Source organism: Maniola jurtina, chromosome 14, assembly GCF_905333055.1.
Source record: "Maniola jurtina chromosome 14, ilManJurt1.1, whole genome shotgun sequence".
Lineage (NCBI taxonomy): Eukaryota > Metazoa > Arthropoda > Insecta > Lepidoptera > Nymphalidae > Maniola > Maniola jurtina.
Genome location: NC_060042.1, coordinates 10365765 through 10387005, shown reverse-complemented (window position 1 = coordinate 10387005; position 21241 = coordinate 10365765). Strand labels below are relative to the sequence as shown.

Genomic DNA, 21241 nt, shown 5'->3' with positions numbered 1-21241 from the left:
TTTAAGCCGCGGTAGTCGCCACACGGTCGCCAGCCATTTTCGCCCTTTTTGGCCAAGTGTAATGGCGAGGACCAAGGACTGTTAGATGGGCGTGCCGTGCCGCAACTGACCATATCCTCGAATTCTTTCTTTGCAATCTGTAGTTTCTGGCCTGCAAGCCTTCGTGGACGGCATGCAACTGGTGGTCCCTCAGAAGTTAAAATGTGATGCACCGTTGTGTGCTTGATTTCCCTGTGCATACCCGGTGGACGCGTTATATCAGGAAATTCCTTCAATATTTCCAAGTAGGGTGACTCTCCTGAAATAATAGTCTTGACGCTGGGCTGTGCAATGTCTGCAATGGTAGCCTTCGTGGAACAATTTGTGGTGGCATCAATCAGTCTACCGTTGTGGCAGTCTGGTAAAAGTTGGTAGTAAGCTAAAAAATCAGCACCGATGATCGGCATGCCTACATCTGCCACCATGAAGTTCCATTTGAAGTCTCTACGCAAGCCCAGATTTAAATGCAGGCAAATGGTACCGTAAGTCTTAATAGCAGTGCCATTTGCTGCACGCACATCAAAGTCTGTTTGTTTGACAGGAGCTTTTAGCATGGTTTGAGGAAAACAGCACAAGTCAGAGCCAGTGTCAATTAAGAATTTGATCTTGGTCTGGGCATCCACAACGAACAAACGGCGAGAAACAGGGTCGCAATCAGTAGTCGCCACTACTGATTGCCCGGCTCGTTTCCCCGCTCTGGTATCCACGCACAGGGACTAGTGCACTTGGTTGCTTTAGTACCAAACTTTTTATGGTACCAGCATGCTCGGGTACCAGAGCGAGAAGATGACCGTTGGCGTTGAGCTTGAGACCGAGAACGAGATCCTGACCTATGTTCTCTAGATAGCTCGTCCATCTTCTTCATGAGAATGTCCATTTGCTGCTTAAGCATCTCCATCTCCGATGGCACTGCTGCTGCGCTCACTGTGGAGGGCAAAAAGGAAGATGAAGGCGCCTCGACGATGGCATCAGCAATCTCGGCCACCTTGTCCAGAGGCAAATCAAGCTGAGCGATGAGGATTCTCTGCACCTCTTGAGGCAACCTCCGCATCCACAACTCCCTTATGATGCCGTCATCCTTGCAGGTTGAACCTGCAAGAGACTTTAGGTGCCGCAGGAATGCGGATGGTTTGCGGTCCCCAAGTTGCACCTCCCCTAAAAGCTTTCTCACTCTTTGCTCTTTTGAGGCAGAAAAACGTGCGATTAGTTCTGCCTTTAATGTTTCATATTTATTATTCTCAGGAGGGTTAGCCAGGATATCTTCAACCTCCTCAGCCTTCCTTTCATCAAGCATTGAGAGGACGTACCCATATTTGGTTGAGTCTTGTTTTATCCCCGCTATTTCAAACTGTGCCTCAGCCTGTGCAAACCATATCACCGGTTTGTCCTGCCAGAATGTGGGCAACTTTACAGCTATACCATTAACTGCCGGTGGCTGAGTCTGCAAGTTCCCTAATTGTTTTTGAAGTTCTTTGATTTGGTCGTGCAATTCCTCAGACATTGTGAAAAATAAAAGAAATCAATACAGTGCACAAACCAAAACCAAAACAAAAGAACAATAATGTAAGTTAAAACAAGCTATATAACTTAGTTGGATTAACTAAACAAGTTTCAAAACAGTGGCAGGCTGATTAAACAAGCATTTGTTATTAAATTAAAAAAACTTAGTAACTAGCATCATACACCCTTAAAACTAACATTCTAATAAAACTATAAGTAACATGTTAGTAGGCAGTGCACCTTTAAAACAAAATATCTTAAAATTAATTCTAAACGGCAGTGAATTCTAACCAAAATACCTTAAATTATACTATGTACACAACAAGCTAAAAACAAGCTAAACAGATAGCACCCAGTTATTCAGTTTGTAAAATAGTTTTAGAGCACTTTAGTTTAGTTCACTTGCACTTGACTGTTAGCTAGTAAGTAAGTAGGTTTGGTTAGGTAGATCATTAGTACCGCTCCTTTGTTTGAGGTTAAAATGTTAGTGTAGATGTACTTCCCTTTTGCTTTGTGGCATGCAAATTACATGCAACTGGTGCTCAGCGCATGCGGCGACAGGCCCCCATGCGATGCGGCGGCGCAGGCCAGGCACCGGCGAACCACGGTAGGTAGGTACCGGCCGCGGCGCCAAGCGTTGTCCGGTAGTTGGAGCACGTTTCAAACGCACAAAACGGGCACATAAGCATTAGGCACAGAGACGAAGGCACACTTGGATACAGTCCGTAGGGCACTCTTGTACGTGTTTTACTTGGGTCACCATTATGGGCATGGGTTTGTCCATTGAAATAAAACGCCCATTTGTATAAAGAGTTATATTAGAGTGAGTACGGACAATTATAGTTCACGTAGCTGGTTATGTAACACACCATAGGCAATTACTACATCTTAGTTCTAATAACAAACAAATAGGTAAGTAAATTGTGGCGAGGGAAAAACTCGACTTGTAAAATCTAAGTTAGTATTGTATTGTATTGACATCTGTCACTTGGCGAATGCCGCCAAAACGTGACAGACGTCATTACGTTAAACGTTCCGTTTCGCCACAAAGTTTTGTATGTGGTTCTCCTCTCAAAATCGTCTATGCTTTGAACTTTTGAGGTTTCACTGATTCTTAGAAATTGTGAAATCGATTTCGGTGCCTAACTACCTATCTAATTATTTTATTACTTGGTCTTGAAAGCATTTCGTGAGTAGGTCTACGGTATTACTCGTAAATTAGGTAGGTACTAGGACTAGGTAACGTTATATCAGCATAACCAAAATTATATCAGCAATTTAAAATTCGATCGGCTATTTTAGGTATCAACTATTAGATAGGTAATGCAAAAAGATAGCTACGAAATAATACTAATTGAAAAGCTGTAATGAGCTTATATTATTATGTAGGTAGGTGTGAATCCTGCCGATCCCACAATTTTTAGGGTTCCGTTCCTTAAAAGAAAAAACGGAACCCTTAGAGGATCACTTTGTTGTCTGTCAGTCTGTCTGTCCGTCCGTCCGTCGTGACTGTCAAGAAAACCTTTAGGGTGCTTCCCGTTGCCCTATAATCATGAAGTTCTTATAGCACAAGTAAAGGACTAAATCCGAAAACCGTGAATTTGTGGTTACATCATTAAAAAAAATTAAACGTGTTTAAAATTTCAAAGTAAGGTAACCAAAAGATAATAAACCAAGTTGGGTATCATCTGTGATATCATATGAAAAGGCTTTACCTGTATATTATACTAATACAGCTAGATTTTTATTTATTTGTATACATACCGATACCCGAGTACGGAACCCTCAGTGCGCGAGTCTGACTCGCACTTGGCCTTCTTTTTTGGTCATGTATTTAAAAAATATTTAGTATAGGTGATGCACTAGGCACGAAGTTCGAAAGGTTAAAGGTTAATTATTTCATATTAATAATATAGGAAGGTTCCTAGTATTCATTTTCTATTCAGTTCGATGAGTGAGAGCAAGTGAGAGTGTCCAGTTAATTAATAATTACACGGATAGGTACCTAACTCAAGCGATGGAAGATCTAAAATCTTTAGTGATAAGGTCAATTTATTTTAATTACGTTCTTTACAGGATGTCAGGCAAAGTAATCAGTTAGTTTGGCAGTGAAAGTAAATTGTTTGTTTTAAATTAGGTATTTTATTTAAAATTATTTTCAATTATAGCTATATGTTTAAAATTTCGCGTCAAAAAAGTGAGGGAATGGTTGTTACTTGTTGCTGTTTTTTTTTTCAGTTGTTTCCTCTCTGGGAGAGTCAATAGGCAAAATGACTTATGACCAGATGAATATGGTAACAGCTATTTGAGATGTATAGAAATTCTTGAGTATTGGGTCCGGAATCGGATCGGGTTTGTGCTAAATTTTGTTGTTTTATAATATTTTTTATTTTATACATTGATTATGTTTTTTTTTTTTGCTCTCTCGTCAGGCTTTACAAAGATTAGCCAATTCAAGTTTGTAGTTATTTGTAACAACTTAGGAAAACTATACAAGTATGGAACCCGTCTGTGCCGGCGCTCGCCGACACACGCACGGCACCCCCTTAGAGCGCTTTCCAGTCAGTTTTAACAAAAAAAAACACTCCAAAAAGGCAGAGCACGCCCGCCAGCTATTTTTTTTTTGTCTTTAAATCTGGCTTTACTCTGATTAGCCAATGTCAAGTTTGTGATATTTTCAAGTTATTGAATTTATACAAGTATGGACTCCGTCTGAGCCGGCGCCCGCCGACATACGCGCGGCGCCCCTTTAGAGCGCTTCCCAGTCAGTTCCACCATCAAAAAACACCAACTAACACAAAAACCAGCCACTCTTAACAAAAAAAACACTCCAAACAAGCACAGCACGCGCGCCAGCAAACGCCATCACAGACGAAGTCCCCCGCCAGCTAACACCAACACAGACGAAGTCCATTGATTTTGTAAATATCTGTTTTATGGTTTTATCTTTCACTTCCGGTTCTGATCTACAATGATTGCAGTGCACAAGCACTCTTAGTATCATAGAACATGCCTAGTGTGGAAGAGCCTTAAGATATTATTTTAGTCTGTGGCTTGTATTACTATCTGTGATATTTCAAAGCAGCATGTCACCAAATGACATATATAGACAATTTGACATTTGATGACATTTTCAATTTTGTTGACACAGCTGGCCTGTGATTAGATAAAAAAGTAGATCCCATTTTTCACCAAAAATGAGCAATAATTTTGTAATTTTCTCACAAAAGAAGTCACCTAGCTCCTTATTTAATACAGTGTTACAGCAAGAACAGTCAAATAGTTTACATATTTGCTAATTAATTTCCATAGTTAATTTTAGGTGTTAAGTGAACATTTTAGTGGAATCAATAATGAACTAATTTATCGTGAATACGTTATGTATGACTATTACGAATTGGAAGATCGTAAAATGCAAGGCAACTTTCGGGATTGGCGTAAAGCGCTACGGACTCCTGCGACTTATCGAGTGGGAAACACAGTGAGATTGCAACCTCAATTTCTGTTTCTAATTGTGGTCACTGGTGTTAGTTTATCAATATTTTTCTATTACAATTGGTGTACAAGTAATACAGAGACCAAATATAGATGGATAGTGCCCACGCGGCAGTACAATACCACATACCCTTTATCGAAACCATTTCGTTCGGGAGACGTGATATCTTACAGGATAGGTATAGTCGCAGACTTAGACACTAACTCTAAGAGTGAAAAGCCGCATACATTTACAAGTTATTTAAAGAAGGGTTTCTTAAGTTATGACACTGTGAAGGAGTATGCCACTGTGTTATGGGATACCAGGCCTACAATGGTGTTGTCATCAACATATTCACATAAAGGAAGAGGAATGGAGCTTTCTGAGCTGATTGTGTATGATGGAAGATTGCTCACATTTGATGATCGCTCAGGCATGGTAAATACTAAATTATTTTAACTCATTGTTTATGGAAGAAACAGTAAAAGTTCCAACATTACCTCTATATAATTTTCTTATTTCTTAGTGTCTTAATAGAGAGCTGAAAAATATTTTTTTTCATTTCTATAATAATATGTCTACTAATAATCTTTTTTTTCTTCTCTCTCTGGCTTTACACTGATTAGCCAATGTCAAGTTTATAGTTATTTACAAGTTAGGGAAACTATATGTATAAGTATGGACTTCATCTGTGCCGGCGCCTGCCGACATACACGCGGCTCCCCTTTAGAGCGCTTCCCAGTCAGTTCCAACACCAATAAACACCAGCAGAACACAAAAACAAGCCACTTCTCACAAAAAAACACTCCAACGCCAGCAAACGCCACCACAGACGAAGTCCCTACTAATAATGTTAAGTATTGAAAAGATTTGTTTGTAATTGGAAATTTTGCAAATTTTGAAACTACTGAACCAATTTTAATAATTTAATACGGTTAGTGTTGCTTAATTTAATGTGTCTTGCAGATTTTTGAAATAATCAACAACAAAGTTGTGCCCTGGGTGATTTTATCAGATGGCAATGGTCATAATGAGAAAGGATTCAAGATAGAATGGGCAACTATTAAAGACAAAGTTTTATATGTTGGCTCTATGGGCAAAGAGTGGACAACTGCAGGTGGAGACTTTGAGAGTTTTGACCCTATGTGGATAAAAGCTGTGAATATGCATGGAGAGGTAATTTTTAATTTTACAAACATTAAGTGATTATTTGGTTCTTATTTTGGTTTGCACTTAACAATGATTTTGGAAAAGAAGTCCAAACCCCCAATTGATGTATTGCCTTCTACATCACTTATTGGCATACCAAAATAAAAAAATTCTTGATTAATGTCATTAATTTTTGCTACGATTGTTTTTGATTAAAGTTAGGTGGTAGTCTTAGCTTAAATCAAAAAGTATTAAGTTGGCTTACATATAAGAAAGTAATTTATAAAGTATTTATTCATGAAAATTTTTCTAGAACACTGGTTTGATAACTAACATGCAAGTTCTATTTAACCATATAATTTAATTTAATTACTTACACAATATCAATTATGTAATGTAAGCAAATATGTAATGTCAAACACACAACTGGAAAACACCAGAATTTAAAACAAATTCCTTTAACTAATAGACTACTAGTACTTATGAATTTTTATTATCAACAGGTTCTTAATAAAATAATGTTTTGTGTTTAGCAAGCTACTAAGCCTTTGGATTTAATAGGACATTTGAATAGAAAATGTAGAATTAGCATGAATATTTTCACTTTCACAAGATTTCATAAACATAACTTAATTTTACATTAAGTGCTACCATTTTTAATTTTGACTAGCTGATGCCCGCAACTTTGTCTGCGTGGATTTAGGTTTTTTGTAATCCCATGGGAACTCTTTGATTTTCCGGGGTAAAAGTAGCCTATGTGCTAATCCAGTATATTATCTATCTCCATTCCAAATTTCAGCCAAATCCATCTTGTAGTTTTTACGTGAAAGAGTAACAGACATACACACACACATACACACATACTTACATAAACACAAACTTTCGCCTTTATAATATTAGTGTGATTTTATTTTAGGTGCAACACATAAGTTGGGTCCATGAATTCAAGTCAATAAGAAGCTCAATTGGCATAGATTGGCCTGGCTACATGATACATGAGTCTGGAGTATGGTCGCATGTTTCACAAAAGTGGCACTTTTTACCCCGAAGATGCAGTCATGAAGCCTACAATGAAACAAGGGATGAAATTATGGGGTGCAATTATTTAATAACAGCTGATAACAGCTTCAACAAAGTACAAGCTATAGAGGTTGGTATAAACTTACAAAATTGACACCAAGTTTGGCATGAAATAAATGGTTGGGTAACTAAAGTAAAACAATTTGGCTTATAGCAAAGTTCACGACAGTTAGGCAACTTCTAATACAAGTGTAAATTAAAAATTTATAACACCCCCGACAAGTGAAGATTTCAGTAACTAGAAAAGAGCTGATAACTTTCAAATGGCTGAACCGATTTTCTTGGATTATAGCTAAGAACACTCTTGATCAAGCCACCTTTCAAACAAAAAAAAAACTAAATTAAAATCGGTTCATTAGTTAAGGAGCTACAATGCCACAGACAGATACACAGGTCAAACTCATAACACCCCTCTTTTTGGGTTGGGGGTAAAAAAAGCGTTATATTCTGTTGGTGATGGTATAGTTTGATAAAGTAATTATTTTCTTTATCATCAGATATATAAGTAATATAGGATAATCACATATGTTTTTTAATTCTATACTCCTTATATTTCAGATAACCAAACACCAGCCGAAACATGGTTTCTCCTCATTCAAGTTTATACCAGACACAAATGATGAAGCTATAGTTGCATTAAAAACCACAGAGTTTGAAGGCAAAACAGCAACATATATTTCTGCATTTAAAACAAATGGCAAAGTATTACTCGAAGATTCATTTATAGAGAATGTTAAATATGAAGGCATTGAATTTATATGAACTTTGTAGAAACATTTTACTCCACTGAAATTACAAGGAGGCTTGTAACACTTATAGACAACATTAAATAATTGAGGGTATTGAATTCATATGAATGCAATATACAACTTTTACAGATGTTAGCAAAACTTTAATATGAAGGCATTGAATTTATATGAAGTTAACATTCCAATGAAGTATCAGAAATGTCTTCATATTAACTTTTTAGGCCTGATCACTAAATTATTATATTTAACTGATATTTGCTTTTAAGCAAATAAGTCGTGTAACAAGCACAATCAATATTGTTACCTACCTACTTAATTTTAATAATACACTAGTCAAAAATCTAGCATTAATACTTTTTTATTGATCAAACATTGATTTTGTAAGATCGTAACTCTGTTTCATACATTAGTGACTAGAGTACTGATTTAAAAGTCAACACAAGAAAATAAAGTAAGATATTCCTACTATATTTTGACTAGTGCAATAGAAAATTTGTAAATATGTAAAATAAACTTTTTGTTACAAAATCTCTTTTAATTTTGAACTAATTCGCTTTGCTGTTGCAAAATAAAACTCAAATTCATATTTTAAATATTTATTTATTAACAATATCACAATATTAATTATTTACCTTATCCTGCATTGAGTACATTGCAAGAAGTATACATAAAACATAGTATACTCATAAAAACAAATGTAACTTGCGCATTAAATATCACTATAATATTACTTTGAAAGTTACACAATTACTTTAAAATAATTGATAAGAATAACAGAAAAAATACATTACACAAAGATAAAAAAAATTACTACGCGTTATTAAAAAAAGGAAAACTACTAATATAGATAACAAAACAATACAGATAAGGAACACTTTACCCAATACACTAATGCTCTTGGAGCGATTATGATAAAATATATGTAGTAGTTAAAAATTCTTTTCACATCATAATTTAAAATAAAACTGATCAGATGCGAATCAAAGTCAAAATCACTGCTTTTTAATCCAAAATGAATAGAAAGTGAGACTATTTTTAAAGGGTAAGAATGAAAGGCTTAAGTGCGAAAAGCAATACCTAGGACACAAAAGTGAGAGTATTTGAAGAGCAAAAGGGTGTACTTACACTTCTGGCCTAAATACTAACTGGTACAATAATTACAGTAAGGTTTCAACAGCTTTCATTCAGTTTCTTGCTTCTGTGAAAACTAATTTTGTGTACTTACACCATTTTGTTAGCCAGATCCTCAATTTATTTTATAAACGTATTGTGATGTTTTATAATTCATTTTTAAACTTACATTGGGAAAAATTGAAACTAAAACAAGTTTCATCTAAGAAAACTTTTTGGAGGTTTGCAAGTACCAAGAGGGTATCTAAAAGTTGGTTTTTCAAACCCACCCCCACATTAAGGTAATCATATCTACGATCATAGCACCCCACTTCAATGTGATCTTAATTCCTATGCATGGTCTTTAGTGCCCGACCGAAGAAGGCCAATTTCTGGCCTAAGCCGAAGGTTTAATCACTATAAGAAATTCAGTTGAATATTGACTAAAAGTGGACAAAATAAAGTTTTAGGGTTCCGTACCTCAAAAGAAAAAACGGAACGCTTATAGGATCACTTTGTTGTCTGTCTGTCTGTCTGTCCAACCGTCGTGTCTGTCAAGAAAACCTACAGGGTACTTTATTTGGCAAGTAGGTAGGTCTGATAGCACAAATTAAGGAATAAATCCGAAAACCGCGAATTTGTAGTTACATCATTAAAAAAAAATGTGTTTCAATTTTCAAAGTAAGATAACTATACCAAGTGGGGTATCATATGAAAGGGCTTTACTTTTACATTCTAAAACATATTATTTATTTTTATGCATAATAGTTTTTGATTTATTGTGCAAAATGTCGAAAAAAAAACCCGAGTACGGAACCCTCAGTGCGCGAGTCTGACTCGCACTTGGCCGGTTTTTTTAAAGTTAATGTTGACTGTTCCCTTCTTGATCCTCCTCCCTCTCCTCCCAGTGTGGAAACCCCATCCCCCGCGCGTCGCTTCTTACATTACTCTGTGGCGCATTCGTAACAGTTCGTTCAATTTCGACACTTGTTAGAAACCTTCGGCTTCGGCCAAAACTTTTATCCACTTTGGCCGAAGCCGTGGCCGAAGATTCGGTCGGACACTAATGGTCATAGATTCACTAAGCACTGCTCATAAGGCACGTAAAATCACGTGCGAATAATTGACTATTTGAGGCCGATAGAATGAGTTATCTGTTCAAACACTGTCCAAGCCATCGCCGCCATTAGAGTTCTGCGAAGCATTCGAGGTACTGCGCCTTTGAAGTAGCCTTTGATTCCATAAGTCTGTAACAATAGAGAAATACTTTAGATTTTAAACTACCGTGAGGATTTCTCATATCCCTACTAATATGACATGCTGTGAGCAAGAAGGGTTAGCCACACTTTGGATGCGTTTTCGTACTAAGACTCGTGCGAACACGAAGCAGGAAATAAATGAAAAGAAACAATAAAATAAATAATAACAAAGGCTCTGACCTCAACGTCAGAGAAGAGCCAGACGTTCAAATCATTAAAAAAACACGAACAATTCCAATCTTTCGAATCCAAGTACTGTGGGAGTGTGCAGATTGCACGCAAGTTAGTGTACTTACACCGAGTCTGCGTGCTCTTATAAATAAACTCCAGGGCACAGATATCTGCAGACTAACAGGAGTCTGACGAGACTCTGATGCACCATAATCTGCTACCACACTTGCCACATCCACATTAGCATTCACCTAGGGAAACAGATCACCCTGATTCTATTTTAATTCCAGTCAGGAAACCTGGCTGCCACAAGTATTTGCAAGGAACTTTAAAATTGGTGGCGATCACAATAGATCGGAGACGATCGAAGCGATACAGGGTATACAAGGAACTACACAGCCCCCAAGAGGAAAGAAAGAAATGTGATATTTTACCTGATGCACGTAAACAGCAGCGCTAAAGGCGTTGGGGAATTTGTCCGGGTACAGCTGCATGTTGGTCTTCAGCACGTCCGCGGGGTTGGTGGCGAGCGACGCCGCGATGCCGGCCACGATGCCGCACGAGAAGTTCACTATACTTGCCGTGGCTGGGGATTGGAGGCATTCTGGAAAGATGGAATTAAATTATAGGTTTAGATTGGGCTAGATTTAGGTTTAAAAAAATTTAATTCCGATTTTTTTAAATATATTATCATAAACTAGATGCCCTTATCATAAACTTCATCCGCGTGCATCTATAGTACGCGACAGGTAAGATGACAATAGGGGTATGAGGAGGGGGAAAGCACCGCACACCTGCACGTCACCGGGTTAGCGCAGGGGCTGTGCGGGTGTGCGGGGCGTCCCCACCCCTGATTGCCATCTCAACCCGTCGCGTACTATAATTTACGATAATGCCCACGACTTCATCTACATAGATTTAGGTTTTTGAAACTCTCATGGGAACTTTTCTTGTTTCGGAATAAAAGCTAGCAAAAAGCAACTAACTGCCCAAAGCACCGTAGCTGCTATGGCTCTAAACTAAATCAAAACGACAGATCTAAAATGCCTCTCAAAATTTTCCCTGTGGAAAAATCTTACCTTTGGGAATAGCCTGTTTCGTCTGCGTGTAGAACATAAGGTAGAGCCCCGAAAACGGCGCGTCCCTCGCTAGCGTCGGGCCCAGCCCGCACGACAGGCCTCGCCAACCCTCCGCCTTGTATATCGCCTTCAGGGCCCCACCGAGACTGTTGTATTTGAATAATCCTGATTCGTATCTGTGAAAAAAGATGATACTAACTTTTAGAAACTATATCAATATAATTATTTCAATCATTTCGTAGGGCGCATGTCGCACTAGAGCGGCGCCACTAGAGTACCCTATAGGTTTTCTTGACAGACACGACTGACAACAAAATGATCCTATAACTGTTCTGTTTTCTTTTTGACGTACGGAACCCTAATGATAGCATACCTAATGCACAGAAATAAGCGAGCTTGCTTGCTTCGCTCTTCAACTCTTCTATCTCAAATATAAATTACTAGCGACCCGCCCCGGCTTCGCACGGGTGGACATTTATTTTTTCTATTTTCCGGGATAAAATATAGCCTATACGGATTCGGAAGAATCCCTCTAAGTAATGGTAAAAGAAATTTTGAAATCGGTCCAGTAGTTTTTGAGCCTATTCAATACAAACATACAAAAATACAAAAATACAAAGGTTTCCTCTTTATAATATTAAATATAGATAAGAATCTAAAAAATAGCAAGACTTACCTAGTCTTAATAACAGTGATAGGTATCAGCGCGACTCCGCTCATGGTCCTCGCAATAACACCAAGCGCGACCGCCTCCATAGCGCCCAAGTCTTGTCTGTTCTTGCCCAGCTTAGTCTTCAGCCAATGGAGGGAAGAGAAGTACAGGCCCACGCCGGGAACGCATCGCGCTATGGAGGGGACCATGCCCCGCCATAGACCGATGATTTGCTCCTGGCGTACTATGTTCACGAAGATTGTGATCATGCCGGGTTGAATTCGGCTGCTGGAGAAGAAAAAACGAAGATGTTAGTAGTCTCGGCTTTGGTAGAAGGTAGGGTTCCAACTCATGTAGGTACAGTCGAAGGCCGTAAGTCGTTTAGCACCTTAATGATCATGTTCGCGTGGCACGGTTATGCACATGCGTTAAGTGAGTGGCGTTTTTATAGAAAAAGGTCATAAGTGCGACAAGTTTTTAATGCAATAGTTTCGCGGAATTGTTACTCGAGAATTCTGAGGCCGACCGTATACAATTCTCTTTTAAGAAATAAAAGTTAAATTGAAATGAGAAAAATTTCAATTTGATTAAAATCTTTCAGACGAAGTTATTATCGGAGGCTCTATATTTTTATTATAGGACACTTACTTGACTGTCGCCGCAACAACATGTTGCCCAGGATTCTGCAACCTTGTCTTCACCAAGTCCAATGGTTGGAACAGAATCGTACTGAACGTCCCTGAGAAGGAACCGGCCAGGAACGCTTTGAACACCGGGTGGTACTGTGGAGAAAAGGAATAAGCCTTTGAGTATTTCTTCATAGCTAACAGTAATGGTCAGAATAACGTATCTAATTGAGGCAAGGTAACGGCAAGGTTCAGACGTGTTCTGGAGTGGAGACCGTGTAAGTACCGTGACCGGTAAGCGCAGTGTGGGACGACCTCCAGCCCGCTGGACTGATGACCTGAAGAAGGTGGCGGGGAGCAGGTGGTGAGGAAGACGGAAGACCGTGATTGGTGGCGCGCCAGTGGCTATGTCCAGCACTGGACGCGCACAGGCTGATGGAATGGAATGGCAAGGTACCTCTTAAAATAGTTCTTGGCGCGATAATTTTCCGAGGTGAAACCTACCGTTCATACCTAAAGTTTTAAGGAGAAAAATCTAAATGGTAAGGAATAACCAAGCCAATCTAGTGAAGGCAAGGTAACAGCAAAAAAAATATCACCTCTTATCTTTGGTAAATCTTAAGGTTATTGAGCGAGATATTTTTCTACAGAGAAAACCATTGACACCTTAATGTTTTAGGAAGGAAACTCTAAAGATCTCTTTGGATCTCAAGGTAAGAGAGAATTGTACCCACTAAATTCCCTTTTAGTCAAGGATCTCTTTAAAATGCACTGGTTTTTCAAAAGAACCTTTTTAATATACTGACCAGTCTTTACCTGAAATTAAGTAATCTATGATCATCGTATGAACATCGTAAGATGCGATTTCAATCAAGTAAGTACTTCTGATGACGCTGCCTAGGTTTATCTTTTCTTTTTCTCTACAAGGCTAAAGGAATCTTGACAAAAGGTATACCCTACTAATTAGCTAAGAGTGCCCAGTAACGAACTAAAGTCATTCTATAAGTCTTTTATCTCTTCAACGCAGACTCAACCCAACTTCAGTCATCGACATTTAACCTTCATGATGAACAAAATGATACAAGTAACTTTGTTTGTATAACATTGTTTTCTTTCGTGAATTAATAAAGATAAACTTTGACCTTAACACGAGTCCGTTGTAACTTAATTCACCGATAACGTGTGTCTTGGTCATACTTTAGGTACAAATTAATTACTAATTCAACAATTTAATATGAATTCCTGAAAGGCCGACCAAGCATTGTCGGTTCCTCTGGTACGTACTGCAAATGTTCATGGGCGGCAGTAATCACTCAACATCAGGTGACCCGCCTGCTCGTTTGCTGGCTATTTTTAACCGACTTCAAAAAAAGGAGGAGGTTGTCAATTCATGGGAATCTTTTTTTTATTTTGAAAATATATCTGGTTATAGCAATTGGTCAAGAAAGCTACTTTTCCACCAGAACTGTGAAGCTATGAAACCTACTAGTGGAATCTCTACATTTTCATACTTTGGCTCATCTAACTCTGATGAAAACGGGTCCAATAAGATCAGGCAATACATCGTCGTATAGTGATTCGAGTAATACCGCAAACAGCTAATAAAGAGATGCTTTTAAATAAATTCAGTATAAATAAATAAAAAATTTAAAAACCCCCGACACAAAACCTCTAATAACTTTCAAACAGCTAAACCGATTTTCTTGGATTATAGCTAAGAACACTCTCGATCAAGCCACCTTTCAAACAAATAAAAAAACTAAATTAAAATCGGTTCATTAGTTTAAGTGCTACGATGCCATAGACAGATACACAAACACACAGATACACACGTCAAACTTATAACACCCCTCTTTTTGGGTCGGGGGTTAAAAATGAAACAAATCGCCTGCCCTACAATGTTGATAATAATGTAATCATACAAATTAGAGTTGGTATAGATATGCAATAAATATATCAGTATAAGAACTTACGTTAGCCACGATGTCCATTTTCTCAAAGTAGTTTTTCTCGTAACTTTTGGATAGCTATTGGTCAGGTGATATCTTGTGGATAGACCCCGAACTTATAGTATTCGAAATGATAGAGCCAATGGCAGAAAACGTGTTTTATCTGAAATAACTTCAGATGCAGTCCTAAATCGTATCGGAGTAGTCGGAATAGTAAATCGGGTTTACTCTGTACATTAATGTAATGGTCATTTTTTGGAACAGATTGCTCGAAAATCGATGCATGTATGCTGCCACCAGAATTAATCTTAAACGAATACAGTCCACGGATCCCAAGAGCTGGAACTGTTGTCTCTCAAAACACTGATTTAGTTAGGAGAAAGGAAGTCACAGTAATTAACGAATTTAGCCATTTAGAAAACGTGGGAAACTTTCAAAGGATAAAATCGCGCGAGGAGAAAAAACGCGTGGTTACGAATACGTATCTGAGCACTGACTGGTGACAAATAAGCTGTGCGTTGAGATAAACTGGGGTAATTTATAGGTGGTGTTATCGGTTGTAGACAACGGTCGCGGGTGACCGGGACGTAGGTCATGCTGACCCAATGATAAGGCTGTCCGTGCCGCGCTAACTAGGGGGTATGATGTATGAGTAAATACTTACATATTGTTACATGCTTGTTTTAATTAAAGTTTTTTATTCAAATATAAGTTAGCTCTTGCCTGCCATCTCACCTGGTGGTAAGTGATGATGCAGTCTAAGATGGTAGCGGGCTAACCCAGAACGGGTAAGGCAGTTTTTGGTTTCTACAAGGCATCGTACCGTAACGTTAGCGGTACGGCTTTGCCGGTAGGGTGGCAACTAGACACGGCCGTAGCCACCCACCAGACCAGACCAGAGAAAATTTAGAAATTATAAAATTTCCACTGTCGGGAATCAAACTCAACACCTCCCACTGGTAGGACCAGAGCGCTAACCACTGCTCCTGGGAGGTCATAATTATCCCTAGTACCTACTTACCTACCAGTAATTAGGTAAGTATAAAAAATGAAATCCATATATCCATGTAAATGCGAAAGTGTCTGTCTGTTTACTGTTACCTTTTCATGGTTAATCTGATTAATTGTTTTTGAAGATACAGATGCAGCTTGCATCTCGGAGACGGAGATAGGGTTTTCAGAAACCTATGTTCATCTACCTAGTAGTAAATAAAATAGCGACGCATGTTGCATCTGAATAAAGTAAACACAATATTATTATTATGAATACTAAAACTATAATTATGAATTTCTCAATAAAGATATAATGATTCGAAGTAGTGTTTAATTATATATTAATAATATTTGTTTATGATTAAATACGTCAACAATGACGAACTATATATTAGGCAGTAAAATAAATTGTAGGTATTTCTCAGTCCACAATATTAGGTAAATACAATAAGGAAAATCGAATTAGGTAGTTATTAATGTTATATTATAATTCTCCAACAAGTAATTCCCTTAATTATCACACATAAAATAACAAACGATTATGGAGAACTCTCAGGCATGAAGCTTTCCTCACTATGTTTTCCTTCACAGTTAAAGCAAGTGATATTTGATTACTCAAAGCACAGATATCTCCAAAAAGTTAGAGGTGCGTGCCCGGGATCGAACCCTCGACCTCCGATTAGGATGCGGACGTCTTAACCACTAGGCTATCACATATCACATATCAAAGGAGTGTGAAGTCTGCCAATCTGCACTAGGCCAGCATGGTATACTATGGCCAAAATCCTTCCCATTCTGAGAGGAGACCCATACTCTGTAGTGAGCCAGCCATGTGTTGATCATATGCCATCACTATAGCTGATTGTACCCATGTAGATCGTTTTTTAGGGTTCCGTACCTCAAAAGGAAAAACGGAACCCTTATAGGATCACTTTGTTGTCTGTCTGTCTGTCTGTCCATCCGTGCGTCCGTCGTGTCTAAGAAACCTATAGGGTACTTCCCGTTGACCTAGAATCATGTTTGCCAGGTAGGTAGGTCTTATAGCACAAGTACACGAACACATCTGAAAACCGCGAATTTGTGGTTACATTATAAAAAAAGGTGTTTAAATTTTCAAAATAATATACTATACCAAGTGGGGTATCACCTGTAGATTCTAAAACAGGTTTTTATTTATTTTTATGTATGATAGTTTTTGATTTATCGTGCAAAATGTTGGAAAAAATACCCAAGTGCGGAACCCTCAGTGCGCGAGTCTGATTCGCACTTGGCCGGTTTTTTATGTAAAATTAAATAACATCATAATGGAACTAACTAGGTAGGTAATTAACATAAAATCAAGACCTAAGAATAATTTTAGACTGGCATTTAATTTTGTTATCTATATACTTCTGACAAATGTTGATTCCGCAACTCTGTATCAACCAATTAATATTAATTTGATAACAATATCTTACATTTATTTTGACTAATAGCCTCATGTGAGGGGCATTATGAGCAGTGGCGTGCAGGTCATAGAGGCATAAATGCACTGCTTATCTCAGTTGTAACACCTCAATGCATACTTTTCATTATGACCTGCTAGTGAACAGATTTCTACCTAACTAAAGCCTACCCTGGCTTCAAACCCTGTGCACGCCACTGATTATGAGATTGACTTTTATAATATTACTCAGTATTACCCAAGCTCATTGGTTAAACCCTGAATACTTAAAACTAAAATAACTTTGAAGACTCTGAAGAGCCTCGATAGCTCAACAGTTGAGAAGCAGTTTGAATTTCGAAAGGTCGGCGGTTCAAGCCCCACCCGTTGCACTATTGTCGTACCCATTCCTGGCACAAGCTTTACCTTTAATTGGAGGGGAAAGGGGAGTATTAGTCATGATTAGCATGGCTAATATTAATTTAAAAAAAACAATGTACACTCGTGTACAGTGTATAATAATTGTGTACCTAGGTTTTTTTTTGTGATGTAACCACAAATTCTCTGTTTTCCGATTTATTCCTTTACTTGTGCTATAAGACCTACCTACCTGCCAAATTTCATGATTCTAGGTCAACTGGAAGTACCCTATAGGTTTTCTTGACAGACACAACAGACGGACAGACAGACAGACAACAAAGTGATCCTATAAGGGTTCCGTTTTTCTTTTGAGGCACGGAACCCTAAAATCTAAGACTAAATAGGCAACTTCTAGATAAAAGTGCCCCATCATTAGCCATATCACTCCCCATTTAATGTGATCAAGTGTGTGCCTATAGAAAATTAAAAAATAAATTATTATTGAAAATAATAAGGACCTAATTACAATGTTATCTGCACTTGGAAATACGGAAGTTCAGAGAATGGCCTTAGTTGCCAATATTACTTCTTTTCATCATATAGATAACTACCATGCAGGAAGTAGTTATAACATCTTTGAGAAACTTCGCCTGATAGCGTATTAACATAGTTACAATCATAATAGTAAGTAATGTTGGATTTGGATAGCAACAGCAGCCAAAAAATTCCAATTTGATATCAAGTCTCTAGCAATTAAAGAAATTTTGACCTTTCCATAACAACAGATAATATGAGAAAAATATAATACAACAGTAGTAAGTAAACAACTGTTCACTGTATGTATAATTTATCTTTTTAATAGTTCAATTACTTAGTTAACTAGCATATGTCTACTGCTACTAATGTGAATTTATTTAGCAGAAAAAATAAATATCTTTATCTTTACTTGACCCTGGAGACAAGATTCCATTGGTCATGCAAAAAATGATAAAATTATGTAAACATAATATTATTTCCTTAAACATCTACCTAATATTATAAAGAGGTATAGTTTGTAAGTTTGGATGTAGGGGGTAATTTTCAGATTTAAAGCTACATTTTATCCCAAGTAAGGGTTATAAATTAAATCACATGGATGAAGTCACAGAGCAAACATAAGTAGTATAATTAAGTATAGTCAATATATAATGAAAGATACAAGAGGATTTACAAGAAATATTAATGAGTGTAAATAGAATTAGTGTGTTACTGTATTGTTGTTTTCATTGGTGTATCCATTAATTTACGTATTAGCTGAACCTGGTCCAGCTTTCAGTTTTTCTGAAATTCTTTTCTCAGTGAGAGAGTCATATAGGAAACTTTCAGACATACTCTGGGCTCGGATACTTGCAAAATCTGTCAATTCATCCTTTTATATGTTTACTAATAATCATGCGAGTTAAGCAGCAGGTATGAGCTAAAGTATCGTAGGAAGGTAGGATAACTAAAGATGTTTACTTACCAATAAGACTAAATAATGACGCCATATTATTGGCTATTGCAGGAATATAGTAGGTATAATGTATAGTCCATTCGTGGCAAACAACGCACAGGGTCACCGAGGACGTCCTTATCGAGAAAAACAAGTCTGCAGGGGGCCGCACTACACTTACGTCTTTATCAGGGCTCTTGAGGTCAGAGGCCACAGGCGCTGTGGTGTCGATCGCCCATCCGTTAGAAAACACCCCCAGCGAATGCGACATCACTTTAATCGTTTCAAAAGCATAACTATTTACAAAATGTTAACGTAATTTGTTTTCTTTTCACATTGTTTTCGAATAGAAGACATTTTGCATACGTCAATTTTGACATTGACTGACGGTTGACGTAGGTTTTTCGGGAAAAAAACCATATCACGCAAAATATGGAAACATTTACAAAGATTAGAAAAAAATATGTAAGTAGGTAGGTAACTAGTTACTTAATTATTATTTTATAGGTTTTATTTTCTATTTAAGAACACAATATAATTCACACATAAGATGTAAAATTAAATAATAAATAGATAACAGATTTTCAGTCATTCCAAATTCAAAATAATTGTAAAGCTGAACGCTCACTTTCTTCAATTCAGTCCGCGAATTTCATTCATTGTGATTTTATTTTTTCGCAAAATGTTTGACTTCTCTAAAGATTATGATAACAGGGGAAGACTTCGTAAGAGGCTCTATGTCCTCATGAAGAACATTTTGAATGCAGTTTCATAAAATCCATAAAGAAAATATGTAGTTACCTAGTTAACTAGGTACCTCTGCCTGTGGAAACTGCATTCAAAGATACCCATCACACCTATCCACATAATGAAGTAGAATCTTATAGACATAGATTTATGTACCTAACTAGGTAGGTACTCTGGAACTACACTGTACTAACTATAAAACTAATAAAAGTGTATTTTACCATTATAATAATTAGGCACAGGTATCTCTCGCTAGGGAATATTCACTAGGCAAGTACCAAGGTACATAATATTATGTGCCTTATTACTACTACTAGGTAGCTATGTTATTAAAAAAAACATCAACATTTTCGATTAAATAATAGGTGTTACCTACCCACCTATATACATCTCTATTATTACCTACTTCCAGCACTCAAAACTATAGTAGGTAAGTATTTACCTAGATACCTACCAACCAGAATGTGTTTTCCCAATAAAATAATCACTAGGCATTTAGGTGTGGGTAGCTACTTCTTGTTAGTTAGCTGTTATCCTACATAAGTTATCGGCTGTGAACTTTGTGATAATAACATTGCTGGGGGTACTCACTCAGCATATTACACTAACCAATCACGTGATAAAATATAATTAGGGCTACCAGGCGTCCAGTTTCAGCCGGACATGTTTTTACGGCGTTTTTGCACGAGACACCTCACTGCATGATAAAATGCGGTGACGAATACAAGCGCCATACCCGCCATACTTATTGTTATGGACCATGTATGGACCATATTTTTGCATCGTGTGAAGTGTCCGGCCAAACATAATATCCGGCCTGTCCGGCTTCTTGACACTTTAATAGACAACTGAAATAAGCAACCAAGTTATTTTGATTAAACAAAAGTTATGTCCTGCTTCAAAACGTATATCCAAATTTCAAAAAAAAAAAAAAAACTGTAAGTAATTATTACATAGGTTTTGTTTCAAAGAACTTTAACCTTACAGCTGATTACGATTAAAATATTATTTATCGATAAAGGTAATTGGTGGAACAGAGTGAAGTAGGTAACTACGTCTATAATTATACTAAAAAATGCATTGCTTGTTGAAAATGCTGTAATGTGCGGTGTTTCAACTTTCAACCATAGATTTGATAGACTTTCAACAGTTGAAAGTCTATCAAGTCTATGGTTGAGTAAATTATTTACTTATGTCAGCTTTATATAGTGCCACCTATTGAGCATTTGTAGCATTTGATAACGCTTAATGATCATGACTCATACTATTAACAAATAATGGGTAGATTAATAATAGTCTACGTAAATACATACATTTCCGATAGATGGAGCGACCGCACTGAAACGAAGATGCTGAATGCTGAAGTGTTACACAGTACATCGATGGTCAATGTATGGGGTGCAGTTAAT

The 21241-nt window shown here is 37.4% G+C and overlaps 3 protein-coding genes across 5 annotated transcripts; 1 reads left to right on the top strand and 2 right to left on the bottom strand.

The window, feature by feature from the left end:
- Positions 1–701: 701 nt before the first annotated feature.
- LOC123872132 lies at positions 702–2505 on the bottom strand. Its single transcript, XM_045916286.1, has one exon. The coding sequence runs from the start codon at positions 1538–1540 to the stop codon at positions 707–709; it is 834 nt and encodes a 277-aa protein (XP_045772242.1). The 5' UTR covers positions 1541–2505; the 3' UTR covers positions 702–706.
- A 2155-nt stretch (positions 2506–4660) lies between these two features.
- LOC123872121 (apyrase) lies at positions 4661–8202 on the top strand. The gene is made up of 4 exons (XM_045916269.1): positions 4661–5452; positions 5981–6190; positions 7080–7313; positions 7802–8202. The coding sequence occupies exons 1-4, from the start codon at positions 4919–4921 to the stop codon at positions 8003–8005; spliced, it is 1182 nt and encodes a 393-aa protein (XP_045772225.1). The 5' UTR covers positions 4661–4918; the 3' UTR covers positions 8006–8202.
- Positions 8203–10044: 1842 nt separating this feature from the next.
- On the bottom strand, positions 10045–19457 carry LOC123872128 (mitochondrial glycine transporter-like). 3 transcript variants are annotated; one of them, XM_045916278.1, is made up of 7 exons: positions 19267–19457; positions 12912–13045; positions 12288–12551; positions 11612–11787; positions 10967–11136; positions 10225–10349; positions 10045–10185 (listed from the first exon to the last, which is right to left on the bottom strand). In XM_045916278.1, exons 1-6 carry the CDS (start codon positions 19354–19356, stop codon positions 10230–10232), a joined length of 954 nt encoding a protein of 317 aa, XP_045772234.1. In that variant the 5' UTR covers positions 19357–19457; the 3' UTR covers positions 10045–10185; positions 10225–10229. The 3 variants fall into 3 exon arrangements, with proteins under 3 accessions (XP_045772234.1, XP_045772233.1, XP_045772235.1); XM_045916277.1 differs by having other exon boundaries at positions 10045–10349; XM_045916279.1 differs by lacking the exon at positions 19267–19457 and adding an exon at positions 14863–15366 and having other exon boundaries at positions 10045–10349.
- Between the last annotated feature and the right edge of the window lie 1784 nt (positions 19458–21241).